The sequence below is a fragment of the Anopheles stephensi genome, chromosome 3 (assembly GCF_013141755.1).
Source record: "Anopheles stephensi strain Indian chromosome 3, UCI_ANSTEP_V1.0, whole genome shotgun sequence".
Taxonomy (NCBI): Eukaryota; Metazoa; Arthropoda; class Insecta; order Diptera; family Culicidae; genus Anopheles; species Anopheles stephensi.
Genome location: NC_050203.1, coordinates 39,219,635 through 39,246,845, shown reverse-complemented (window position 1 = coordinate 39,246,845; position 27,211 = coordinate 39,219,635). Strand labels below are relative to the sequence as shown.

General features: G+C 44.4%; 6 protein-coding genes and 1 pseudogene across 9 annotated transcripts; 4 read left to right on the top strand and 3 right to left on the bottom strand.

The window, feature by feature from the left end:
- Nucleotides 1-411: 411 nt before the first annotated feature.
- LOC118511916 (uncharacterized protein CG4449) lies at nt 412-3,063 on the bottom strand. Of its 2 annotated transcripts, XM_036055553.1 has the most exons (8): nt 2,924-3,063; nt 2,537-2,604; nt 2,187-2,474; nt 2,043-2,123; nt 1,719-1,966; nt 1,534-1,635; nt 1,179-1,446; nt 412-1,104 (listed from the first exon to the last, which is right to left on the bottom strand). In XM_036055553.1, the coding sequence occupies exons 2-8, from the start codon at nt 2,574-2,576 to the stop codon at nt 803-805; spliced, it is 1,329 nt and encodes a 442-aa protein (XP_035911446.1). In that variant the 5' UTR covers nt 2,577-2,604; nt 2,924-3,063; the 3' UTR covers nt 412-802. The 2 variants fall into 2 exon arrangements, with proteins under 2 accessions (XP_035911446.1, XP_035911447.1); XM_036055554.1 differs by lacking the exon at nt 2,924-3,063 and having other exon boundaries at nt 2,533-2,595.
- LOC118511917 lies at nt 2,865-4,548 on the bottom strand. Its single transcript, XM_036055555.1, has 3 exons — nt 4,348-4,548; nt 3,354-4,283; nt 2,865-3,291 (listed from the first exon to the last, which is right to left on the bottom strand). Exons 1-3 carry the CDS (start codon nt 4,492-4,494, stop codon nt 3,175-3,177), a joined length of 1,194 nt encoding a protein of 397 aa, XP_035911448.1. The 5' UTR covers nt 4,495-4,548; the 3' UTR covers nt 2,865-3,174.
- On the top strand, nt 4,535-6,329 carry LOC118511918 (ubiquitin-like domain-containing CTD phosphatase 1). Of its 2 annotated transcripts, XM_036055557.1 has the most exons (5): nt 4,536-4,789; nt 4,849-4,916; nt 5,013-5,265; nt 5,352-5,848; nt 5,903-6,329. In XM_036055557.1, exons 1-4 carry the CDS (start codon nt 4,627-4,629, stop codon nt 5,837-5,839), a joined length of 972 nt encoding a protein of 323 aa, XP_035911450.1. In that variant the 5' UTR covers nt 4,536-4,626; the 3' UTR covers nt 5,840-5,848; nt 5,903-6,329. The 2 variants fall into 2 exon arrangements, with proteins under 2 accessions (XP_035911449.1, XP_035911450.1); XM_036055556.1 differs by having other exon boundaries at nt 4,535-4,789; nt 5,352-5,904.
- Nucleotides 6,330-6,346: 17 nt separating this feature from the next.
- LOC118511915 lies at nt 6,347-13,252 on the top strand. 2 transcript variants are annotated; one of them, XM_036055552.1, is made up of 5 exons: nt 6,347-6,456; nt 8,944-9,257; nt 9,323-9,475; nt 9,543-9,973; nt 10,047-13,252. In XM_036055552.1, exons 2-5 carry the CDS (start codon nt 9,084-9,086, stop codon nt 12,931-12,933), a joined length of 3,645 nt encoding a protein of 1,214 aa, XP_035911445.1. In that variant the 5' UTR covers nt 6,347-6,456; nt 8,944-9,083; the 3' UTR covers nt 12,934-13,252. The 2 variants fall into 2 exon arrangements, with proteins under 2 accessions (XP_035911445.1, XP_035911444.1); XM_036055551.1 differs by having other exon boundaries at nt 6,435-6,648.
- LOC118511920 (ADP-ribosylation factor-like protein 2) lies at nt 13,236-14,580 on the bottom strand. Its single transcript, XM_036055558.1, has 2 exons — nt 14,423-14,580; nt 13,236-14,347 (listed from the first exon to the last, which is right to left on the bottom strand). Exons 1-2 carry the CDS (start codon nt 14,485-14,487, stop codon nt 13,858-13,860), a joined length of 555 nt encoding a protein of 184 aa, XP_035911451.1. The 5' UTR covers nt 14,488-14,580; the 3' UTR covers nt 13,236-13,857.
- LOC118511921 (coiled-coil domain-containing protein 103) lies at nt 13,426-13,834 on the top strand. The gene is made up of 2 exons (XM_036055559.1): nt 13,426-13,610; nt 13,698-13,834. Exons 1-2 carry the CDS (start codon nt 13,456-13,458, stop codon nt 13,795-13,797), a joined length of 255 nt encoding a protein of 84 aa, XP_035911452.1. The 5' UTR covers nt 13,426-13,455; the 3' UTR covers nt 13,798-13,834.
- A 350-nt stretch (nt 14,581-14,930) lies between the features above and the next one.
- On the top strand, nt 14,931-24,337 carry LOC118511913 (annotated as a pseudogene).
- Nucleotides 24,338-27,211: the final 2,874 nt, after the last annotated feature.

Genomic DNA, 27,211 nt, shown 5'->3' with positions numbered 1-27,211 from the left:
CAGTCTGTTTTTACCTTTTTCTAATACCAAAAAAGTTTTGAATGATTGTTTGAATTAAGATTTTTTGTTTCTGGTGAAATTTACGTCTTATCGAATTTTCGCGCCATTCCCGTGGGTTACTGTATCGTGAACCCACTTACCCTTGGCGGTCATGATCTGCCGCATGAAGTCCTCGATACAGCTCACGGTCTAGCGTCGGTCTTCGTCTGCAATTCCAATATCCCAGCCTTTTTTCTTCTGTGAGGACGGATTAACACCATCAGCACATCAAGTCTCTTCTCTCCATGAGGACGGCCCAAAAAGACTTGCGCTTGGTACGCGGGCTTGGTCGTCCGGTGTCATTTGCATAACTTCACTAGAACGCTCTACGTTCAAATCGCTGCTTAATAGAGAAATCACCGCATCACCGCGCTCATGGAGGGACTCTTTTACTGTCCTTAAGCATTTTATTCTTGAACACGGCTAAGGAGATTTCGTCAGTTATGGACAAAGCAGGATCAGTCTACGGCTCAGTGATGTTATATACAGATTCAGCTTCGTCGATTGCGATAGGTGTTATAAGTTTAGAAGTTTCTTCTAGCTTCAATATGGCTACCGTTGTCAACCGCCAGCACCTTTGCGCGTTTCGTGTTCTAGAAACTTTACAACTGTTGTGATAAATACTTCAGAAAATCAATTAGCTCGGTCACTTTCTATGCAAACACCTATATTATTAACAGTGAACAAATGCCTATTAGCTTAAAAAAAAATCTAAACTGAACATTTTATATTTAAACAGCGTAAACAGTGTATCGTAAAATCGTTACTGTACAACACGAATATCCAGGATCTCGTCCCCTTCCAGGTCCAGATCCTCTGGTTTGCAACCGTTATCCACCAGCTCGCCGTCAAAGTACAGCCGAATGTCTTTCGGTGCACATTTCAGCTCTTCCGCACATTTGATCGCCAGCACGGACATGGTTTGACTTTTCTCCATCTGCAACCGTAACGGTTGCTTCCGGGTTGCCATCTGCACCTTCAGCGTGATGCTGCTGCTGTTGCCCGCCGCCGAGTATGCAACGGCACTGGGAAGAATTGGAGCTTTACTCTTTAATATGCGGCCAGCTGCAAAGACACGTAAAAGGGGCAAATAAAAATTGTACCATTCACTTGGGATGCTTTGCCTGCGATACACCTACATATAAACTGATGTGGTTTGTAGCTGATCGAATCGGGCGTATCGGTCGGGTACACGATTCGGTCGTCCAGGTTCAAGAAAATGCATGCACTGTCGGCCGACTCCTTGGCCGCCAGCTGACCGATAATGTCGGCAAACTTTTGATACCTTCGATGCACGAACGTCTCTATGCCCAAGCCCCATTTGACTTTGACGCGCATTTCATAGTTTTCGGTTTCGAATGAATTATTCGCCCTGTTCGAGAGCTCATCGTCCGAGTCTAAGGTTATCTGGAAAACAACGTAATGGAAGCGTGTAGTAGTAAGGTGTAAGTTTGTAAACCCATCAGCCGGGTTAGCTAGCAAATTAATACTCACAGTGTCAGCGTCGTTCGCTGTACTACGGTTTGCAACAGGTCGATTATAGGGATAGGCACTGGACGCGATCGGTGTGTCATCGTCGTCACAGTCCAATGAAATCTGCACGAAAAGGAGAAGATAATTGTTGTAAAATTGGTCGATGTAATGTGTAGAATGTATTCGCAATTCAGTAAGATACACACCACTATCGGTGCTTGGTTCGCTGCAGTGGCATTTCTCGATCGACGACTAGAGCGACGAGGGGGGGCTTGATTTACTGCAGCCGCTGATGGTATCACAGATTTGATTCTTCTGTCTAGCTCACTTAGGTTGTTTCGCACTGCACACATTTTCTTCTTTAGCTTACTCACGTCGTTCGCTGTTACCGGTGGTTTTCGGTTGTAGCTATTGCTAAGCATGGTAAAGCTTCGCTTTATTAGCGACGCATCCCCTACAAAAAAAAAAAAAAAGGTAGAATGTAGAGATTTGCATCCTATAAGGCTTTTTTTTGTGAAAGCAGTACGAACTGTTCTTTAGGCACTCCATCACGGAAGGATTTTTAGAGTTGAATATGGAGTGAAATAGACTGGCGATCAATTGCATTTCCTCTGAAAAGAACAGAAACAGCATCTGGTAAGCGTCTTGCCGTACAATGAACGCAATCTACTTGCCTTCTACACTAACGTTCGATGTCAAGTCAATGTGGGCCGGTGTTGCTGCCGATGGAACAACACTGCTAGCCATACTTGGAGTTTCAGCGCTGTTGACATTGTTGCTTCTGTTCTTTGGAATAGGCTTTCTGCTGGTTCCTTTGCTTCTTCTGTTTGTACTATTACTCCTCGTTCCATAGCTTGTGTTTTGCTTGCTAGTTTGATCGTTATCTAGAGTATCGTTCGCGACGCCGCCGGTCCCTGCATCGGACAAACCACTGACTGACGATAGATTGTTGTCATCGAAATCTGCAAAACGGAAAACGTCGTTTAGGTGGTGGAAGGTATATCACACAAATTCGCTTACTTACTCTCTAGAAAGTTGTCCAAATTTCCGAAAATATCGGACATGATGCAAAGCGCGCTCGAAGCTGTTGTTCTGTTGATGTTGAAACAAAAAAAGTTTGGTTCTGTTTTTCCGTTGGCTTCGTTTGACAGTTCCCTCCAGATGTTTATGGCGGCTGTCAAACTGACGTTTATGTTTGTTTTGAATTTTTAAATAGCCGGTAAATTTAAAAACGAAATACGAATGATTTTTTTTTACAGGAACCAGACTGTGTAATTTTTACTGCTATCGTAATACACCAGTAGTGTAACTGAAGATAACACTAAACGAAAGCACGTGCTGACCCTTACAAATTGTAATTAAAGCAAAGTAGACTAACTTTACTAACAATTTATAAAAAAATATTACCCACTTTCCTTGTTGCCGCTGAAACCTGAGCCATGTCCGTCGTAAGCATTAATGTTCTCATTTTTTCAGCTCTACCGTGATGATCAGATGATACTCCGACTGGGCTTAAGAGAGAGTTTTGTTTAACCGGTCGTCAAGACTCAACAAAAATAGTGTGTGTCGTCATTATACTTTGTCGCCAGAGCACAGGGCCATCGAATGAAAAATCGTTCTAACATGTCTTCTTCCTTTAATTCATACGTTTTTTGTTCTCGTTCAATTAAGCATTTGCAGTATCTCATCAAAGCTGGAGGATATTTTGTGTGTGCAGTAAGGACAGTTTCCAATGGAGATTGTGAAAATTTTCTTACTTTCCCGCTGAGTTGCAAACCACTGAAAAAGAAAATATTTGTTATTATAGCTGAATGCTTGTCCAATAGCCTACAAAAACTTACTTCCTTCAAACAATGAATATGGAAAATGAGAGTGCATTGCTCGTTGTCGCACGAAATTATCGGTACCCGGTCATCTGCATCATGGTAATTCATGCAGATCCCGCAGCTACTGTCTTCGCCGGTCTGCAGACCATTGGACGACTGGTCGCAGACAGTGGGGCGCATGGGGAAGGCGATGATGTTAAATATTCGCAGCAGGTTGGTGTATACGTTGCATTCCGGATCCCAATCATCCTGCCTTTCGTCGTATAATTCTCTCAGCTTTGCCACTTGTTTCGTTGGCCCAAAAAATGCAATATCAACTGCTGCCGGCTGCAGCGGATGCAGCGAAAGCTTCAAGAACACTTTCTGGTCATACTTAAAGATCCGATATGTCGTCCTGGTGTCTATTGCTGCGGGCAGGATAACGTAGCACAGTTCGTCGATTGTACTGAGATTGGTGTAAAACTCTTCCAGCTGATCGAGCGTATCCAGAAACACCTGTACGTGCCTTTGCAGGGTGGTCTGTCGCTTGAACATCTCGCTCACCGCTTGTTCGGGCAGAGTGTGTTGGACGACTTTAAACAGTGCGCCAGCGGTCCGGTTAAGCGCCAGGGAATGATTCCCTCTGCCGTCAAAGCTGGCGAACTCTACCCGCGTCAGGGTTTTGCTGAATTCTACTTTGCACCCATACTGATGCTGAATCGACAATAATTCCAGCGCAAGATTGGTCAATGTGGTGGAATCTTCACAAGTACCAGATGATGGCGTGTTGTTCGGGAGAGCGATTGTAGAATCCAGCGTGGCTAAGAGATTCGATACATATTTATCAACTGGCAGAATGGCCGATTGATCCGGCGGTAATGCAAGTGGAAGGTTCGTTCGAAATACCGTGACCCGATGGTTGTTCGTCGTGGGAAAGTTAGGGAAATGTAGCTTTATTTTGTAGACCTAAAATGACAAGAATTGAACATTTTTACGTTGCACTTACAAGCGGAATCGGTCTCTGAGCTACCTTCTTGTAAAGTCCTACAAAATGAAATGGTTCCAGTTGCACAAAAAATGGAAAATTCTCCAGGAATTCGTTCATTTTCCCAACCGCCACTGTACACATCCACGCCAGAGTTTGCCGGCTACCGTAATTGTTTACATTGTTTGACATTTCCCCCTCTCTGGACGCGACCGAAGATGACAGCTGATTAAAGCTGAGCTGTCAAAAGTGCCGCAGACGACGCACAAGACTGCGGAAGAGAGAAAAACATTTGCTACAAAAACCGGAATTATCATCTGCGAAATGGAATCGAAGGAAGTGTCCTTAATCATCAAATGGAGCGGAAAGGAGTTCGCCATCGAGGATCTTACCGAGCACGACACGGTTGCCGTTTTGAGGCACGAAATATGCAAAAAGACACAAGTGCGGCCCGAGCGACAGAAGCTGCTGAATTTGAAGCACCAAGGTAAGCTTTTCGGGTGCAGGTCTATTGATTATAGTAATGAAATGCATCCTTTGATCCAGGCAAACCTGTTACGGATGATGTGAAACTGGGAGTTCTGGAGCTGAAACCCAATTTCAAAGTCATGATGGTAAGCTCTGGTTGAAGTGTTCCCCGTGCTGACGGTAGAGAAAAAAGAAAAACAGTTTAAAGTTATGTTTACACGATCGCTTACCGGTCGTTACAGGTTGGTTCACTGGAATCGGACATCGAAGAGGCCTCTTCACGGCCCGACGACGTAGGCAGCGTTGTGAACGATCTGGATAACGAGGAGGAGGATAATGTTCCGTTCGAAAATAAGGATGTTTATTTGGCCAAAATCAACAAACGCATCAAGGACTATACCATAAAAGAATTAAATCCGCCTCGTGAAGGCAAGCGTCTGCTTGTGCTGGATATTGATTACACCATCTTTGATCATCGATCGGCTGCCGAGAATGGTGTGTACAGAAGGCGTTCTGAGGCTAAAATCGTGCATTGCACATGAACTGAAATCATTCTCTCTCTCTCTACTCTCTATTCACAGGAACCGAACTGATGAGACCGTACTTGCACGAATTCCTATCGTCGGCTTACCAGCACTACGATATAGCAATTTGGTCTGCCACGTCGATGAGATGGATTGTGGAGAAAATGAAGCTGCTCGGCGTGACGGATGAGTCGAGAGATTACAAGCTGGTGTTTATGTTAGACGATGCGGCAATGATAACGGTTCTGTGCCCGTTGCGAGGTGTCATCGAGGTAAAACCGCTCGGTGTGATCTGGGGCAAGTATGGTCAGTACTCGTCCAAAAACACGATCATGTTCGACGATTTGCGGCGTAACTTTCTGATGAACCCAAAGTCGGGATTGCGCATCAAGCCTTTCTCCGAGGCGCATCTGAACCGGCACAAGGATAAGGAGCTGCTCAAGCTGGCAAAATATTTGAAAGCGATCGCTGAAAACTGTGACGATTTTGATACGCTCAATCATCGAAGATGGGAAGACTATCTGTCCAAGAAACGATCTCATTGATGTGCGAATGTGAGTACTGTATTTCCCTTTTTCGTTTTAAAATAAACATAAAGAATACTGCAGGATATCGTGCCAATGCAATGCGTAATGCTAAAAACGAGGAAAAAGGTGCGCAACAAGAGGCAAATTGGCATCGACTTCCCAAGACGCAAACCTCGACGTTGCTCCCAAGACACAAATCTCGTCGTTGCTGAATCTGATTCGAATTCGAAATAGAAGTCGCTGAAGAAGGCACATCGGTCGTAAATAAAAACATTTCTAGCAACAATATAGCCCGCACCTTGATAAACCGATGAATTGCAGCTTGGTGTGGGCAGACCCACAGCGTTTGGTCCAGCCTATTCCCAGCACTAAAATTACGTTTGGGAAATACACTTGCCGTGTGTCAAACGTAACCACGACAAAGCAGCTATTTTTCATAAAAAATACCAACTAGCCAAATTAAAGTGACTATAAATTGTTTAGTAGAAGTGTGGACAGCCATATCGAACATTTTGGCATCGATTCTCGATTAGAAAAAATTGATAAATGAGTGACAACTGAATGGGACCGTGCAGACTGCAGTCGGTGTGTGTTCTTGTTTATGTGCTTGGGAAGCTGAAGGTTCTGTGAATGTGGTACGTGGGTATTTGATGATTATTGTGCGTTCGATGGACAAATTTGCAACTTGCGATGAACAAAACTAGAGTTACGGGTCGTTTGTTAAAGTGTTCGCGACAGTGCTGTGTTGTGTAATTCAGGAGTTGGTGTTTTTTAGTCATTGCTCATTGCCCTGTAGCTGAAAACCCAGACAAACAAATCACAACCTGGTATGTTCACACACAACTTTGGGTACAAAATAGATTTGCCTTCATTAGGACATGTAAAAAAGAACCTAGTTGGCACCGCTTTAATTCTTGTGTTTTGCTGTGCAACACGGGCCTTCTCGGTTTCTGTTTACCATAGCATCTGTGATGGGCTACAATTCCCTTGCTACTTTGGGTGCTTTGCATTAATGTTCCTGTTTTGTTCCTTTTATCACGTTGAATGCCAGGGCGATTGTGTACTTCTTTGCCGTCTGCCCGTCGCAACCAATCGACGGCGGGCTTTGCATGGCTGTTGAATCGTGTTTCAAACGATATTGTGATATTTGTGTTTTGTTAAAAAGATTTAAGAAGCCGATGAAAAAATGGCTTTGCTCTACACACCGGGACTGACAATTCTACGGTCCGATAATTTGTGTGGTATGTACCGAACAATCGCTTCTATTTGACGCTAACCAAATTGGATAATAAAAAGCCGCACATGTCACTCAGGGCGCTCGAGCAGCCCATAATTTTGACTTTTGTTTTTTTAATTTTGACATCACGAACGGTCGGCCTTATTGCTTTAAGTTAAATTCAATTGGTAAACTTTTCTTCTAAAAAAACTAAAGTATTGAAAACTTTTCGTCAACACTTCTGGTTTCATCTAGCGAGAACTACCAAGATAACTCATAGCTTAAATTATGTCGAATCGAGCTGAAATCGTTTGGACGTAAATTTTTCGGACTTAATCCGTTTTTTAGTTGTTTTTTGTTAAAGTTTTTTTAAGTGGGTCATTCTACCGATTTTAGCCAAATTTTGCTTGTGCAAGTGAAGGATGGCACGATTGGATGAGTGCGAGTGAGCTGCTCTGCCAACAGGGAGGGGCCTTTACCGTTGCATATAGCATGCTTACTTTGTTCTTCCTCTTGGCTTAACCGTCAAGACCACGCCGGTGATATAATGGCTTACTAAAACTTTTCTATAGCACGTAGTCAGACCTTGCTACTGGGAAACGGTTCAGATGGGATTTGATATCCAGTCCTGATAGGTACAAATAGCTACGTGCTGCACTGGATTAATAACCTTTTTAAGATCGGTACCGCGCAGTTTAAACGTCAAGTTTTTGACACGGCAGAACGATTCTGATGGGATTCAAAAGGCGATCCTGCAGCGTCAAGACTGGGGCTGCTAAATAAGCGCAACTGTTGGATGCAAGTTAATTTGTACTGCTCTTTCCTCTTCTTTGGCACTACTACCTCGAAATGATTGTCCTGTCAAATATATGGCTTTCTTGACTTGCTTTTATTCGTAGCTGGATAGTCTATCCGACGTCGAGGATTGTAGCTGCAGGCCAAGAAGGCGAAGCGGTTGTAGTGTAGGGCCTGATAAGTAAGTAAGTAAGCAAGGATAGTCTGTCCTGCTTACGGGAAGGCGGTCCGGACGGGATTTGATTCTCGGTCCTGCATGGAGACCGGCCCTGCTGCCGTATCTACCATCCCCTAGTTGTGGGAGCTAGGAACTCTCTTAGATGTATTAATTCAGCCCTTTAAAGTACATTGCCGTAGTAACCAATGCTGCTTCAGTATTGGGTAGAATTAAATGTACGAAGCTACGAGTCGAAGCCTTAATGCGTAAAAAGAAACACTGTATGTTGCACTAGTGTTGTTATCTGTTGTATTCTTGGTGGGTGAAAAGCTTTCCTCTCCTTGTTCAATTGTACCAATTCCTTTCCTTGTTCAATTAAGAAATCTGCGTGCCTAGGAAGTTTTTCTTTCATAAAAAACAGCATAATAAGTTGTATTATCAGCGAAGAAGTAAAGCTAAGTTTTATTCGGATGTTTCGAAACACATGTTTTTTGAGTGTGTGTGTGTGTGTTTACATCGGTTTCAATTGTCTACAGGGAACTGAAAACTGTGAAACCGATGAAACCAGCGCCTGAGAATATTTTTGCAAATGTACGCACAACAATGGGTGTGTTGTTTCGAAATGGCACATCTTCGAACGGTGTGAAAAATTCTCGGCTGCAGCTTTTTTATATTTTTTAAGTTTGTAGATTTGTTTTGTATACTATTACGCACAGGGCTCATTTTATTTGTCAAATGATTGCTTAAATGATTACTCTGTAATGTATTTGCAATCATTCCGATCGGTTCATTTTTAACACCACCAGTGTGTACACGGCCTTATGTTGCTCGCAGAGAATGTTTGTCAGTTCGAAAAAGTGTCAGTCCATGTTCGAAATTCGTAGCTGTCAAGTGCTGCATCAAATCAGGGTAGATTCTGATGGCGACAGAAAACATTGTTTTATTTATTTGCAGCAAAACAACGGCAATTTTAGCAGAGAACAGCTACATTGATGAATCGATCGTGAGCCCGTTTGTGCAGTGTCCTTAGGAAAGGAAGGTGGACTATATCTCAGCCCCTGTTCGGGCAGGGAACGAAGCCACTGTACGTCAGGATGGAGCGATTTTCGATCAGTATCCTCCGTCAGCAGGTGTACAACATTTGCCGTCTGTGCGGGGTGGACAATCCGGACAAGACTTTAATTCTTGGCGACGAAGATGTAATTTGCATTATGGAGTCGGATGAGCCGAGCTTGGCAAAAAAGATTGAGGAATGTGTAGGAATACAGGTGAGCGCTTGCCATCTAGGAAACCCCCATTCGACAACCGAATAACAATCGATATCATCCCGCAGGTACATGTGAACGATCAAATGCCGCAAAACATTTGTTCACTGTGTGTGGACAAGGTGAACGATTTCTACGAGTACCGTCTGATGTGCGCCGCAACCAACATACAGACGCGAACGTTTCTCAATTTGCCGCTAGTGCAACCCTCCATATCGTTGGTACGTATGCGGGGCTTACCCATGTTTCCGTGCATGTCAATGATTGTGGCAATTGTTTTAACTTCAGCTGAAATCCGAACCGGAATCCACCGTCGAAGAACTATTGGACGATAAAAGTCTAGCTACAGTATCCACCCAAAAGCATAGTCCGAAAACGAGAAACCGCAAGAAGCAGCTAGGAACCGAGGAGCCGGACAACAGTGGGGAAGATACAGATTTGAAATCGTTTCCCGACGTACCCAGCGCCGAAAAACGCGTCAAGTACGAGCACGCGTGCCAGTACTGTAATGAAAAGTACGACCAACCGACCGACCTGGAGCGACATTTGGTCGTGAAGCACACCCCGCTCGTACACAAATTTGGCTGTGGATCTTGCATGGAGTACTTTGACACGGCGTCGGAATACAAGGACCACAATCTTTGGCACAAACTGACACGAACAGCGTTCGGTTGTTTCCGGTGTGGCAAGAAGGCTGCTAAAATCGGAACTCTTAACAAGTAAGTATGGCTATGGAAGCGTGTGGTATGACTTACACTGATTGATTTGATCATCCCCCATTCTTCATTTAAGGCATGTGGCGCTGAATGCCTGCATAAAACGGCCTCCAGTAACGGCAGAAGTCAAGCTCGTGCCCGATATGCGCTGTGCGTTGTGCCAGAAAGTGTTCAAAACGCGCAACCTGTACGAATGGCACGCATGCTTCATACGCGCCCGGGCCAACTGTCCGAAGTGTGGAAAGTATTTCTTGAAAAAGAACCTGCTCACCCGCCATTTCATGCTGTACTGTACCGGGACGCTTCCACTGATGGAGCCCGACTATATGCTGATAAATGAGGCTGGCATCGGGCCGGCAAACGGATTACCACCGAATGAGAGCTTAGCTCCGGGCGGCGGCACGGTGGTGCCCAAAAGACGCCGGGGTCGTCCGGCGCGATCGACAGAACCCATGAAGGAAGAAACACTTGATTTGCCATTCCCACCACTGCTGGACCTTCCGGACGTGAAATCGGAGAACAACTCGGTGGCGGACGGTCAACTTTCGTCCGAAGAAACGGGGTCGAATGAGGAGCTGAATGAAGCACAACGACGCGCATCGTTGGTAGAGGAGACGGACAAAATAACGACGCTGCTGCGTTCCGGGGCGTCCGTTGATGGGAACACGGACATTGCAACAATCAGTAGCATGCTGTCGTCGGTGAACGAGGCCATCGCTACCATTTCGAAGGTACGCAAAATGAAAAAGAAGCGCGATCGGGGGCATGTTTCAGGCGAAGGTGGAGAGAGAAGAAACCCGCCCATGGTTGTGCTGTCGATGGCCAACGTCAAGCAGGAAGCGCATGACGATCCCAACGGGTTTGTTACATTAACAAATAGTGCCGGCGTGGGAAAAGAGCTCAATGCAACGGCTCCGATGGACGATAGCCATCAGACACTGTCAGCAGCTGGAGGAGAATCCGACCATGACAGTGGCGCCAGTGAAGCCGGAGACAATGTGGGTGATAGCTTTGCTGATCGGAATGATTCTGATGGTGATAGTAGCGACGTTGAGATCATAAGCGAGGACACCTATCGTGCGACGGGGCCGTCCTCAAATGCTGCTGCCAATGAGCCGGAAGCAACTGGACCGCTGCAACAAATGGTTCCGATCAAGCAAGAACCAATGGCCACCAACGACGGTGACGAGTCGGACTTTGAGGGATATGAAGATGCTTCCACGTTTGTTGCCGTCAAGCAGGAACCATCAGACCCGGAACCGGTGGCAACGGAACCACACCATGCCGAACCATCGGTTTCCTCATACCAAGCCCTTCGGATAAAGATAAAGAAGGAAAAGGGTTTGCTTAATGCTTCCGTGATCGAAACGGGCGATCCGGTCGATCCGATAGGAACGCCCGAGGTGAATGGGCAGAAAGCACCAAAAGCACACAGCAAAAGAAGCGCCCGTCCAGTGGGGGCCAGTGGTATGAAAGCGACCAAACCGGCAGCTAAGCAAAACGATCTCCCACCACCTGCGAAACGTCCTCGGTCGACATCGGCGGAGCTGCTGATGGTGCCGATTAAACAAGAACCGCTGGAAAGCAATGAGCAGCAGCAGCAGCAGCAGGAAAGTGTTACGACCGAACAATACTGTACGACGGACACTACATTCTTCGATTCTTCGATGGTACGAGTCAAACAGGAACCGCTAGACGATAGCAGTCGACCACAGTGTAGTTCCGGTGCATCACCCTTGCCTGCTACCGAGTCCGAACCACCAGCGAGTCCTACCGATATTGTAGCCTTTGATGGAACGCGCATTAAGCAAGAACGGGCCGACAAGGAACCTGTGGCGCCGAAAGCGAAGAAAGCATTAAATCCACTCAGTCTTACCGGTGTTCGTTTGGCGGGAAGTAAAAAATCTGCCAATAGCAATCTACCAAGTCAACCAACAACGGCACAAAAAAGCAGCGTAATGATAAATCCCTTCGCTTTGCTGAAGCAGAAGGAGAGTCTATCGACGGACGATGGGCAGGCGTCGGGTACGAGAGAGAACGATACCTCAGTTCAGTTAGGTTTGCCTGTTATATCGCAAGTCAAATCTATAGACCCGGTAGAACATTCATCGTTCACTGCCGAGGCAACTGTTGAAGCTGGACCGTCGTCCCTGGAAGTAGAGCACCCGCCAGCCGATGCGACCGCTGAGTTGGAACATTGCGATGATACAGCAAATCCACCGAACGCGGATTCTTCTCCCCCCACCGAACTCAGCTGCGACGGTTCCGAGCCCACGGCTAGCAGTGTTCCGCCAAAGGAAAGTGTAAGTGAGCTAAAAATCGCCTCCGTAACTACAATTTCGGAGGATGCATATGGTGGCAGCAACGAAGAACCGCTATCCACTGCGCCAGACATGCCAACTGAAGCTACCGCAAATGACGACGATGAGGAAGCGCTAGCGACTGTTTCCGAACCCGACCGTGTGAACGACGATGCAGCAAGTGATACCGCCGGAATACCGTGTCGTGAGCTTGCTGAGAAAGATCTCTTACCAACGCTTGACTTTCCGGACGATGGAATGCGTCAGGTTGAAGAAGAGCCCGAACCTGACACCAGTGAGGAAGAAAGAGGCCAAATGGATTCCGCAGAAGCTTCGGAGCCGGCCGAGGAGACGGTGGTGGAGGATAATGCTGTAGTGTCCAAGGCGGATGAGCAACAAGAGTGTGATGATATCGTTGCAGCCGAAGAAAGTATACCTAGTATCGATAAAACTGCTGTGTCAAACACTGCTGAAATGCCAACAACGGCAGCAGCAGATGAACCAGATGTAAATATTAATGCTTCCACCACTACGAAAGAGGTTGAACAATTATCCAACGTGACTGTAGCAGCAGCAGCGGAAAATCACTCAGAACCACTGGATCCGTGCGCCGTTGCTGGGAATGATGAAGTTTTAGTCGAACCACAGCAATGTACATCTTAATTTTACCGATGGATAGCATCAGTAGTACACAAGCGCGTGTGTGAGTGATTTAAGTGATAAACACGCGCTCTAGCACTCGGTAATCTAGAATCTAGCACGATGTGGTTCGTTCGAATCTACACGATAAGCGAGAGGAGGGAGTGAGCCATGTATAGAGCATTTAGCGAACAGCCGCGATAGAGGGATTTTCTTGCTAGGAAGAAATTTTCACTGAACAAACCACATGTAGAGTATCTGAAGAAAGATAAGGCTTAAGTTATAATACGATGATGTGTCGTCATATAAATGGTAACATTAAAATAGACGTTATTATCGATGCTTACAGTGTATTTCAATTGTAGGAGCATTAAAAAATATAGGATATTAATCCTCTCGGACACGGTGCGCCGAGTCATGTAAGCCGCGAAATACAAACAGAGTTACCCTGCAGCATGTGGTATTGCTGGTTGCTAAGCAACGCTTAGTGTTTAGTTTGGTTGGTTTGGAGAGACGCGAAGCAGCAGCAGCAGCGACCAGTTCAACATGTCGGAGATTGGCAATCGAATCATCACTCGCGGTGATATAATCGCGCTGGAAGCACGCTGTTTGGAACAAATTCGAGAGGACACTTTGTACGCGGTCAGAAACGATGCAAAGCTGCGGGCCGTTTTAACGTCGAAAAACTACGACGAGTTCAAGTAAGAGCTTTTCTATCAATGTCAACCTAAACTCAATTCTTTTACGCTGCTTGCAATTTTGTTATTTTACCACACACACATACACAGAAACATTGTCGACGCGGCCCACATAACACCCCTAAGTGCCGGCGATAAAATGAACTCGAAAACGAAAAATCGTATCTGGAACAGTGCTGCGAGTGACTAATTGCACGGGGGGAATAAATAATGCTGCACGATATGAAGACGCTAATGGTGATTCTGGACCTTAGTCCAATGTGAATATTCGTTTCGATATGTCCTCCACCAACCAATCGATGGATTCCACCAGCTTACCACCCGTCACGGCACTTACGCTCTGGATGGACCAATGATGTGTTTCGATTTTGTCCAGCTGCAATATCTCCTTGATTTCGTTCGCCGTCAGTGCGCCGGGTAGATCTTGTTTGTTCGCTAGCACAAGCAGAGTCGCACCGGCAAGACGCTCTTCCAGCAGCAGCAGCGTAAGCTCCTCGCGGCACGATTCCATACGCATCCGATCGGTACTGTCGACTACCCAGATCAGCCCATCCGTACACTCGAAGTAGTTACGCCAGTACGAGCGCAAAGACTTTTGGCCTCCAACGTCCCACATGTTCAGTACATAGTCGTTGTAGTGCAGCGTTTTGATGTTAAACCCAAGCGTGGGCGATATCTGGTCGATTGGCTCGCCGTTGAATCGCTTCAGGATGGTGGTCTTTCCGGCATTGTCGAGACCGCTGTTAAAAAAAAAATCGAACAAACAAGTCCTTAATTGTTGGCAATGTAACGATGATTTTCTTCCCGACACGCACAGCAATAATATACGCATTTCCTTTTCCTTTTGCTTCATTTTCTTAAGAATCGTTAGAAATCCCATCTTGAGTGTAATAAGCACAATGTATTAGCAGCAGTAGCGAATGACTTTGTTTACATGCTGCCGCACCAGCACCCAATGAACAAATGAAACGTCATAATAAACGGTTGGATGTTCTGCCTCGTTTACACCTCGTGAGAAAGAGCGCACTGTGTTAAAAATGTTTGCAATGCGCAGCACATGTTGCGAAAGCGGCACTGTGTGCTTTCAGTGTGGTCAAAAATGGTGGTATAAAGAAGTGTGAAATTTTGGGATAAATTCTGTATTAAGGCCACCCTCCCCCATTCAAGAGCACTCAATTTTGTATGGCCTTTCATCAACAGGGATCTATTCAGACTTTAGCCCATCTATTCAGACTTTAGCTTACACCTTAGCCGATTGGGCTGTGATGTTCCTGCATTGGCCCCACCTTTTATACATTCACCTCGGATGAAAGATAATTGAAGCATTTTCGAAACGTCTTACTTCTGTGACATTTACGATTGTTGGCCCCTCGGTTGGTAGCTCTGAGCAACGTTGAATCGTCCGATACGCGGGTTTCTGATCGCTCGTTGAAGCAGGAACACAACGTAGCCATCTTGCCAGAGAACTATTTTGCTCGTATCGTTGTACAGGAGAATTACATCGGACTAGCTAAAGCTCAGCTAAATAGTGGAGTAAAGTGAAAAATGGATCATCGTGCAGTGTGAAAAGGGTTCGGAGCTTCGATAGGTACTGCCGTAGGTTGTTGGTCGCATCCGATTCTGTGCTGTGTCAAATTAGTCCAGAAGAAGCCAAATCCTTCTGGGTACTAGCATTGGTAAAGCGAATAATCGCTCTTCACGTTTACTTTTAGCCAAATGGTTCCGGGGAAGCCTAATAAACCGATATCGTGGAATCAGAATTTGAGTAACGTGTTTTTCAAAAGGTGATCAGCGGTACGTAGGTTGAGTTCGAAGGAAGTAGCAGCGCAATTGTATAACCTTTGCTTCATCGTATTTTGCAGACTTTGGTAAGATCGAACAATGAGTATGTATTGGAAGCAGCGCCACAGCATCGCGCAGTGAGTATGTATTGCTTAAGAATTATAGAATGTTCACTGCGTACTGCGCATGTTTTGCGCACTATGCTCTGTTAGAGGTACTGAATATGTACTCACAACACCAATCAATTCCGCCAGGTATGCGTCAGCAAAACTAGCAGCATAGATTTTATCGTTTTTTGTCATTAGGGACGGCATATTTTTATTGTTATTTTTAAACAAAATCAAAATAGGAGTATCTATAGGTTAGTATTCCCTCTGTTTTGCGCGTCTCGTATTATTATTTTACTTTTTTTGTTCGCCTCTGAGATTTTACCAATGTGTTCTGAGAACTCTTAAGTGCGGTCTGGTTGCCGAGGCGAGAACGGCGCCTATCTGCACATGGAAGGACCGGGGTTCAAATCCCATCCAGGCTGCCTCTCCGTACGCAGGGCTGACTACTTTGCTATGGGTAAAACCAGTCACAGAAAGCCAGAAATGGCAGTTCGACACTTCTCGAGGTTGTAACGCCAACGAAGAAGAAGTTCTAAGGACTAGGAGAACAAGAGGCACGAGTAATCAGAAAGATTGGAGCTGAACTTTGGAAACTGGAGTGTAGTAGTCGAATAGGAGATACGAGCCATTCAATGCCGAAAGAGCTCGCAAGAAGGGAGCATTCTGACCGTGACTTGAATGACGGTAATGAATGGGTAAGAGGGGGTCTACGCGATCTTAAAGATTAAGGACCGAGTAAACCGACATCGAATAGAATGCGAAGAAATTGTTTCAACGGGTGAAGTTTCGTTGAATTCGATCCTATCGGTCAGCGTTAAATCGGCAGGTCAAAAATACTGATGCATTCTAGATTATCGAACGGACCCAATAAATGTATAAGGGATCATACATTTTGGAGAACATACGAATAATAAGGCTGAGCAATTTGTTTAAGTTGTTTAGGCTGGTTGTAATATGCACTTGAGAAGAAAGTTTCTCGTCAAGCCATAGTCCAAGATGTTTTGAGACGTCAACTCTACTATGTTCAGTGCCACAAACATGGTAATCATGCTGTGTCTTCCTAGAAAAAGGATCATATGGGATTACAGAGCATTATCCGGAGAAAGAACAAGTCCGTTGGAATGGCACCAAGCATTTAAAAAACGAGGTCGTCTTGGAGAGGCACACAGTAAGTTCACGAGAACATTGGTAGGGAATTTTTGAGGCCGTCAGCAACCATCTGAAGGAAAATCATTGACACAATTGTTGACAAACAATAGGAAAAGTGGCGGTCTAAGGGGTCTTAGGGGCACTTCGGATCTAGCGACTTAACAATGATCTACCATAGGCAATGTAGCTTATCGGTGTCTTAGTACCGTAGTACCGATCCCTTGCCTACTGTAAGCTTACCGTATGGACTGTAGCAAATGACAGGCTGTGCGCGCGGTGAATGCCTGAATTACTTGTTGAAGTGTTTCCATTTCCTACAATTATTGACAGGGAGGTATGACAGCTTCTTTTATTTGCCCAATTGCGACAATTTGCCCCAGAATTTAAAATCATTTTAGTGTGCGCAAGTTCCACAATCTTCAGCTGGTATAAATGTAAGGTCTTCAAAATCACTTTGAATCAAAATCAATGCATAAGTCATGTTAGCACATGCCTGTATGTGGACCTTGCTGCGGAGAGTCGAACCGGCTGCTTTTGCTCGTTACCATCACACTGTGAGCTTGATAGAATAGGTATTACGAAGCTCCGCCAACGCTCTGCTGTCTTATTTTCTCATCAATTTTTTTTCTTAATTCGATCCGTGGGTGCAAGGATTACTGACCAAACCATCGAAATAGTTGAACCCATGGGTTGACCCGTACTTTTTGGACGAACGCGTCGATCCGAACTCGTTGGAACTGAAAATACGACCACAACCACTCGCGGGACGGATGTCGGCGAGCCGGTAGATTCGGGTCGACCTGTCCCTCATTATTGCCTATATCTCTGAGCCTAAGAATCCGATTGATTTGTAATTTATGTTGTGTGATGTGAATGAAGATGAAGATGGAAGATTTTTTTACATTAATCGGAATGTCAAACTGTTTTATAAGTATTATTGTATACAATATCTCTTTCAAGCAATCGAGCTACCCGTGTAGCCAGTTAGTTTAGAGGGGTCTTAGAGAGTAAAAGGAATTTTACATTAACGACCTCAATACACTGGCTTACTAGTCTTACCGGCCATAAAAAATGGCTTACGGTCATATCGGTCAAACAATAGCTTACTTGTCATATTGGTACCTTGTAGTTTTATAGTCAATCCTCACTAGGGGAAACGGTCCGGGTGGGATTTGATCCATGGTGCTTGCCGTGTGAAGATCGGCGCCGCTATGGACTTGGGTGGCTTACTATGAACACGGTATTTAATTCCGGTGCAATAGTTTGATGAAAGTAAGCTAGTATTTTTTTCTTTCCATGAGTGTAAATATGTAATGTAAACTTCGTGTCGGTGTCATGTCAAAGATGTCGTTTTCAGTTCAAGGTTACCATTTTTGTTTTTTAAATGGAAAAATGTAAAACAAATATTTAAGTACTTCACAAAATGTCCACAACAAAATGCTACTTAATTTTATAGCGGAAAAAAATTATAAGTCTAACGTGAGTTTTTCGGAATTTTATTATCAGTAAACAAAAGTTAGAGGTAGTTTTCGTCATAAAACGCGTTACAGAAGTCGACCTCTTCGTAATAAAACACAACACTATTCATATTTTTATTACAAAAATTATAAATCTAGACGGTTTTCTGACCATAAACATAATACAAACGAAAGTATACGACTTTTTCAAATGTTCAATATTCAAACTTAAATAACCTAAACTTTTTAAAAACTGGTAAAAATTTCTAAAAAACTCATGTTAGACTTATGATCTATGATTCTAACAGCTATAAGAACCATTTTGTGATGAGCATTTTGTAAAGTTCTCAAATGTTTCTTTTTTTTTTTTCATTTAGTTCAAATGAATCATCACAACTTTGAAGAAACATGTCACGAAAACGGCTTGAAATCTACAAGTCATATTTATATGAAAGGAAAGAAATGAAAGCTCATTTTTTATAATTTTTCATCAGAACATTTCACCGAAATTGGATTACATATTCAAAAGCTATAAGCCGCTATAGTTGCTGAATTACAATAGGCTCAAATTAAACTTTTGGGTCGGTACTGTGGCCGAGGCAATCCAAATCCTATCCAGACCGTTTCGCGCACGCAGGGCTGACTACTTTGCTACGGGTAAAATAAAATCACAGAGCACTAGGGATGGGCGCTCCGGTTCGGAATCACGATTCTGATCCGATTCAGCATATAAATGAGTCCGATCTGATCCGAAAGAACGATTCGGACCAGTTCCGGAATCGAAACTCAAATTTGGCAAATTTGTTTGGGTGTATAAACTCACACTTCACACCACATGCATATGCTTTTTATTCACTCGTTAAATAAGTTTCCGGTTCCTATTGATGACGCTCGATTCTCGATTCCAGAAAATAATAATTGAAACAAAAAAAAAATGTTTTTAGGTTTAAGAGACTTTATTCACTTTGACACAAATTCCATATCATCAAATTCCGGAATCAAAAACGATTCCGGAACCAAAATGAGTCCGGAGTTTGTTTTGATGCTGATTTGTTTTTCCTGATTCTCTAATTGATAATCGATTTTTGATACATATGTTTGTACTGATTTATTGCGAAGAGGTGAAAACGTGTGCTGATAATGATTTTTCGGCTTTTGTAACGCAAGCAACTCCTTGCTTTGGTAATGCAAGTGTTACTTTCGGTAATGGTGCATGTTCGCCTACCGCCATACGGGATCAGTATGTTTCCTGCCACAGGGTGCGGTGCCGTTCTTCATATGGCAAAATCTTCACATGGAGAGGAGATAAAAAGGAGATTAAAGGAGATAAAGCTGAGAGAGTGCCTGGATCCTTGTCACGTGGCACCAGTCTAATAGTGATGACGTCATCAGTACCTAGCTGAGAAGCCACCATCAGCTTGAAATCGGAGTCAGACACCGATGGAGCAATTCTGGTAAGGTATAACCAGAATTTCGGCCCGTTGGATACATTCAACGAGACGGTCAGCACGGTCCGAGACGATGGTGAAATCGGTGCAGTGCCAACGTTGAGAGGTGGCGCAGAAACGCCATCAGGAGGCGTGAAATCGACAAGCCTACGTTTAGGCGCATTGCGGTTAGGAGCGTTTTGGGACGCTCGGTCCAGTTCACCGGGGCGGTAGCTTAATGGCGTTGCTGCGGCGGTTGATGATGTTAGTGGTGCGAGTGGCATCAACGTGTGCGTGTTGGAATTGTTCCTGTCAACAGCCGACAGTACATCAGCACGCACAGCATCCAAGACGGCAGTAAGACGACCGTCAAATTCGCGAAGCAACTCGTCCTTCAGAACATCGAGAGCGGTATTGAGTTCGTTGAATATAGCTCTACCGTTAAGCCGTGATGCGTTGCAACTTGCGCAAATCCAGAGGGCTTGAGCATCGGGCCGTGTGAATTCCGGAAAAGCAGCTTCGGGGACTCCAATACAACGAAGATGGTAGCATGTATCACAGGAGCCCGCACACTTATACAGTTCTTCGTTGTTTGCAGGCAGGGAGCACGAAGGACAGGACGTAGCCATCGTAAGCACTGAGCTGCACTGACACAGGAACGAAACGCGCTAACACAAAATAAGAACGAGTACGTTGAAACTTCGAGGACGCTAGCTCGAAAATAGACGATAACAGCGCGGTGATGCAACAAAACAGGCCGGAATCTGACACAAATTAAGGACGAGACACCAGTGCATCTATAGACAGCAAATGTCGCACGGCAAGGCTCACAGAACACGTTGAAAACACGTAAAAACAACGGAGCTCGAAGAGGTTCCAACCGAACGTGACGAAGTCCAAGATGGAGATGGATTTACAAATCCATTTGCACTCATTTGCTCGATGCGTCAGCTTTAGGTTTATTGATCGGTGGCTCTTTTCGCACGATTGCGTCGGCGGAAGCAATCGAGCTGTCTGCAACAACCGAACCAATCTAGCTGCTCGTCCGACGTGATTTTATTTAATTCGGTGAAGCTTTTAATATTCGCAAAAATATCCATTTTTGCCGCTGCGCTTGAATTGAAGATCGTACTTCTCTGTCGATGATGGGCAAATTATCGTCGTGTTAATACGTGTCTGTGTTTTGAAGACCATTGGATGTATGTGTGTAACTGATTTCCAATACACATACGTTTAGCTCCCGCTTCAGTGTTGGAACATAGATTCACGAGAACTACAGAGGTAAAACGGTGCTATACATCGCGGAATACCGCGGAACCTGCAATTACCGCGGCATTACATCGCTTTGCGCCTGCGTTAAAGTTTTCGAGTTTGATGTGTACGAACCTCTTCTCGCTGGTGCCTCGAATTACCTCAGCACTACTCAACACGGATTGGTCACCAAGCACTCAACCACCAAAACTTAGTTGAATTCGTCAGCTTTTCCGCAGGACCTTCGACTCCGGCTCCCAGGTGGACGCGGTATATACGGACATCAAAGCTACCTTTGATAGTGTCCCGCATTTCTTTTTTTCACGACCCAGACCGCAGAAAATAACACGCCTAACATGCCTCACATGGACAGGGTTCATTTTGAAGCTGCAAGCTCATACGCTATTGATATTGGCGTTTTCACCTAAAAAGAAGAAATGAAGTATCCGTGTTTTGCACAAAGCTATCTTGTTGTATAGTAGTAAACAAATACAAGTAATCTGATTGTATAGTAGTAAACAAATATCTTTTTGGAAAATTTGGTGGCTCTGAAAAGAGCCAATGAGTGGCAAAAATGGGATTTCGCCATGGTGTTTGTGCATGCTGCTGCTGCGACGGTGCATGGTCATGGTGGTCTAGTTGTTCGGTCGGCACGGTGATCCAGTTGCTAAAGCGGATATTTCAAGCAACTACGGATATTTCAAGTCAAAGAAACCAGAAATGGTAGCTTTAGGTCTGTCGATGTTATAGAGTCAGAAAATATTAAATAGAAAATTAGTTCATGATGTGAACAATGAGGATGGGTTATATACTCACTTATTTACTTATCAGGCGATACAACCGCTTCGCGGTCTTGGCATGCTGCAGAAGTCTCGATCGGTTCGGTGGTCGTGGCGTTAGTGGCACCAGTCTCCACACGGTAGAACCGCAAAACTGACTATCTATCCAGCTGGGGCCAAAATAGGTCAAGGTAGCCAGAAATGGCAGTCCAAGACCTCGTGAGGTTGAGGATAGGATAGGATGGGTATGGCAGCGTAGACAAGATAGGAGAGGATAGGAATTACAGGTAATCATGGTCACGGTTTCGAGAGGCATTATAATTTGTAACCTGCTCGTTCATCGTAGCACATTATCACTGCTTCAACTTAGCACAAAACTCTGGGTCACTTTGTTCAAAAGCGGCAACTTGTGTCTCAACAAAATCACCCAGATCTCTGGCCTTGGTGACCGTACGGCGAGCAGACGATGTCTCACAAATTCGCTTAACCGTTTCCAAACATTCTGCAATTTGGAGGGAACGACAATTTTGCTTCCGCTTTCGCGGATTTGATTGTCGTCCCAGAAGCATGGTGGATGTGGATGGGGTCGGTGGCAATTCTTCCAAATGCTCCCGAGATGAGTCACTTGTCAGAATGCCGGATGAGGGTAGGACCGGTAGGTGGGAGGGGATCATGGTTGATGTGGATGGGAGTGGCAACGATGCTTCAAAATTTGCCTGAAATGATAGATAAAATCAATTCTAACTATTGATGGTAACTTTCGCAGACACAAATACCATATTCAGCGTTCAATTAAAATATCTCACGCGCTTTGAAATTAATATGTTTAAAAATGGAAGTTTTCAGTTTCGATATGCCATATGTCGAGCGCAGTCTCGAGGAATAGTAGAATTTCCCTCATGCTATTCCTTCAATGGATGGAAAACGCGTATCTCTCAAAGAACCATCAAATTCTGGGAGCCAGTATTATAATTATAAAAAAAAAAAAACATTCAACATTGTTCTTTTGGCAATGGTAAACGCCAACTATAACTTCCTTTTTGCTGACGTCGGTTGTCAGGGACGTATACCTGATGGTGGCGTTTTGGCAAATAGCCCGATCTATCAGAAACTGGACCGGAACGAGTTGAATATACCTCCTCCAGAGGAATGCACACGGCAAATTCCATGGAGCGTCAAACCCTGGAAAATGCGTTTGGCATACTATCACAGGTGTTCCGAGTGTTCCTGAAACCGATAGAGTTGGAACCGCCCGTAGCAGTAAAGGTCGTCTTAGCAACTGTTTACCTGCACAACTTTAGACGAAGACATACGCTATACAATTTTTCCGATACACTTCTGCCACCCAGGACAAGTCAGCCTTCCTCATCGATGATAACAGAAGAACTGGATGGTGTAGCACCTCCAGCTTCAATGCTCCCGATCTCTGCTACACCCATTAGGCCAACCAGAGCATTGCAAAACATGCGAACACATGTAGCCCATCACCTTAAGTGGAATGATCCACTTTCCTATCCTCTACCGCAACCCCGAAGCGCTTCACAAAAATACCATCATCGTATCACCAGCATTATAATCATCTCAGGATCGAATTTGATTCTCGGTTCTGCCGTAAAAACTGTCGCTGCTATCCATCTTAGCAATCGAACCGCCCCGTATATACATATGTGTGACAACGCTAGGAACTATCGAGAATCACTTATATAGATTACTTACGGAATTCTAAGTTGCTTACGGAGTTCTCATAAGCATACCAACTATGTTGAAAAATGTCATCCGTCCCTGCAATCACGTGATACTTTGTTTGATACAAATAAATAAAAATCTAAATTATTTACCTGCTCCAGTCACCATACTACGCGAAATATCTTTGCGAATCCGCCGATACGTGTTTGCGAGGTTTTTCCACTTTGCGTGGACAATCTCGTGCGAACGCCCCATTACGTTCGCCATTTTCCTCCCATGCCAGGTGGCGGATCTCATCATATTTGTACATGCGTTCCGTGTCCTTCCATAGGCATGGGTATTATTTTACCAACTCTATTAGTTGGAGAACTTCCTCCACCTCTTGAATTGGCTGGAATAAGAAATAGGAAACAAACTGTTACTCATATAGTTATCGATTGTTGAGAGACAATTTCTGTTTTCTCAATAATGGTGTTGGGGAGAACCCTGCAGTGTGTTTGACACAGGAAGTTTATTAGCTGTCAACATGACGTTTTTATTTTGGCGCCTTAAGCAGCTATTTTGTTTTGTCATTCATTTTGAACAAAGCCTAGATGAAAACTGAAGCTCTCTCGTGAATTGTCGCGTTCCTGAATTCCGTCCATAATTCTTTCACTATATCTCATTATCGATTAAGTCTCTTGAAGGCCCCATATACAATGTAAGTATGGGATCTGTAGCACCTCGAACATGCCGACCGGGAGAGTGATCCCCTAAGCGGAAACCCTTAAGAGGAAACCGCTGAACAGATTGAAAACTGGAGGTCCTTGCTACTTCGAATCTATTGGTCGGTCAGGAGGGGAGTTCATTGTGAGTTTGGGCCCCCCCGCGGACACTCAGTCTACGTATCGTTTAATCTGTCCATTGAATCTGCTGATCAGCCAAAAAGGTGGTCAGGGGGGATCGATATTTTCAGGATCCTTTATAAGCTTCTTCATGATATTTCGTTGAATCGTTGAGCTGCAGCTGATACCTTTTATGTGATGATAATTTTTTAAATTTTGTGAGTACTTAAATTTTTAATTTGCTTTTGACATGATTTGTCCATATTTTAAGGATTGAAAGTTTGTTGCTAACAACAGTGCACGGCCAAACCGACAGAATAACTTGCGTTTCTGGAAAAGCGTTCACTTTCACTGCAATTACTAAGGAAAAAGGGCATGGTAGGTGAAGTCAAAATAGAAAAAAATCGTTCCCAATTTTTATTATTCTGAAAATTGCTGTTCAATAAGTCAATGTAATGAATTTGAATTTAATTAATAGCCCATTTTACCAAAACCAATCTATTTCCGTTTTATGTAAAATATCAACTGGTATTTTTTTTTTATTTTGCCCTACCGCTAATGCTGTAGTTTCACTGTGGGTGGCTTAAAATCGATAAACTTAAAAAAAGACAACAATTTTCCATTCATTTCATAAATTATTACTTCATTTACATCATTAATATACAAAAAAATATTGAACACTATAACAACATTGTATTTGTGATCGGTTGTTTATTGGAAACATTTGTAAAAATGTTGATTTAATTACCATTTCGCAGGTTGGGTAAATTAGCAGGAAAATAGGAATTATTCACAGCTTTCCTATAAATCATTACAAGAATCAATGAAGAATTCTAAACATGTTAGCGCAACTTGCTTGCCCCCAGAAAATTTAGAAGATGCTATTAGAAGTATTTGTGCACTCGATATCGATGAAGTCCCTAATGAATTAGATGCTTTCTGCGGAACAGCTTTCAATTGTTAACTCCATTATTAGGAATTCATATCTTAAATATATTTCTAATGTAACACCTCCTAAACCTGCAATGAAAATCAAACCCAACTCACGATACACCCATCAGTTTACTTACCGTTTACTTAAGCGGATTTCACCAAATTTTTATGAGTAAAGATTCCATTCCCCTTACTTCTTTTGAAACCCCAGATGGACAATTTGAGTATTTAAAACTGCCTTTCGGATTGCGCAACTCACCTTCCGAATTCCAACGGTTCTTTAACTCCATTTTGAGGGAATTTATTGATGATGGTAAAGTAGTGGTGTACCTCGACAATATCATTATCGCCTCCGTTGACCTCGATTCGCGCTTTGAAACGCAGCTAGGAAAACCGGATGATTTTCGCCTCGCGTTGACGAACTTCCAAAGTACGCGAGAGTCTCTGCGCGAACGCGAACCTATGTACCGTACGTATACCTGATAACTGTTCTTATTTTAGCGCCGATAAAGAGAGTGTACCGCATTGCAGTTGCTTCTTGAAGCGGGACACCAACGCGCCCGATATTGAGGGTAAGCAGCAGCCTTGGCTGGTTTGAGCCTTCGCAGGGTCCTGTCACACCACGGAGGACCTCATCTCGGACGCTTTACCGGAGTGCACTCGATCAACGCGTGTGACATAAACCGCGCAAAATCATCAACGGCGAGGTCGAGAGAGGCGTAACTGGAACACTTGAAGCTAGCAGCGAATGAAGAAATCATCGGTAAAAGCCTGTTGAGATTTGTCCGTGCGTAGTCGAGGCAAGGTGGCGAGGCAAGGATGTCGCAATGTTCACACGTGTAATTGGAAGGGCCATCTCTAGCGCTGGGTCATATGAATCAATGGCTAGCAGCGGGGTGTAGCAAACGGCTGGTGGTACACAGACGGAAGCAACGGCACTATTCGCAAATACCAGGTCCAAAATGCGTCCACTTTCATTAGAGTGACCGTTAAGCTGGAAAAGACCAGAGCGATGCATACTGTCAGCAAACTGAGCAGAGAGGGCAGAGCGTGTTTGCGGCTCAAAATACAGGAAGGACAATTCCGGGTCCTGAAGAGCAGCAGACCAGGAGACCGATGGCTGGTTAAAGTCGCCTAGCAGTAGCATACCATCCCCAGGATGCATAACCAAGCATAGCGAGTTAATGCAGTCCTCGAATTCACGAAGCGTAAGAATATTTGCGGCACGTCTAGGTGGTAGATAAGCAGCAGCAATATAGAGTCGTGTATTGCCTAGTTGGATGACAACGCACACAAGCTCAAGCGATGGGTGTACCGTTATGTGTTCCAGCTCATAACACACATGTGCAGCTCATTCACACACTGGAAAGGCAATAACAAGAATGCGTTAGAAAGCAGCTTCAACATGCCACGGTTGTTGAACCACAGCGTCACTGTTAATATTGAATATAAATTCTTGAGCATATCAAAATATGATATTTCGTTCTCACATCTATTTTATTTTATTTTATTTTTTTATTTTTATTTTATTTAGTTCTTATTGTCCGCCAATGATGGTTCAACAATTTTCTTTAACACTTAAAGGAAAAGCGAGGATGACAGTAGGATTAGGTGGCAATGAAAGAGACTTCACGAAAACGAGACAAGGGGACATTATAGTCGAACAGGTGATAGCACTTGTTGAATGCCGATAAAGCTTATAGCAGAGGATGGTTCGAACCGTAGCGGGTGTGGCGGGATGGGATATAAAGGGGAGGTCTATCGCGGAGGTGACGGGAAGGAGCATAAAGGGGGATGGCAGACAGGAGAGAAGGGACATCAACAGGAGACCTGCAATGAAGCTAGCACGGATATGGAAATGCCTATCCTCAATGGTATCTAGCACAAGAAGACGACAACGGACTGGATAAGGAGGGAGAGCAAGATGGTAACCGTTAAGGAAGCGCCGAAGAGCTACACGAGTGAATTTGCGCTGAACACTCTCCAGTCTGGCCATCGCAGTGGAGCCTGGGGGAGACCAGACTACAGCCGCGTATTCCAAGGAGGATCGCACCCAACAGCGACTTACAGGGACTTCAAGCAGAGGGGATCGCGGATCTCGGCCGATAGCCTAATGATCAGACCCAGTGATTTGTTAGCCTTGCTGATAACATAATCAATGTGGGAACTGAAGTACAGCGTTTCGTCGAGCAACACACCTAGATCC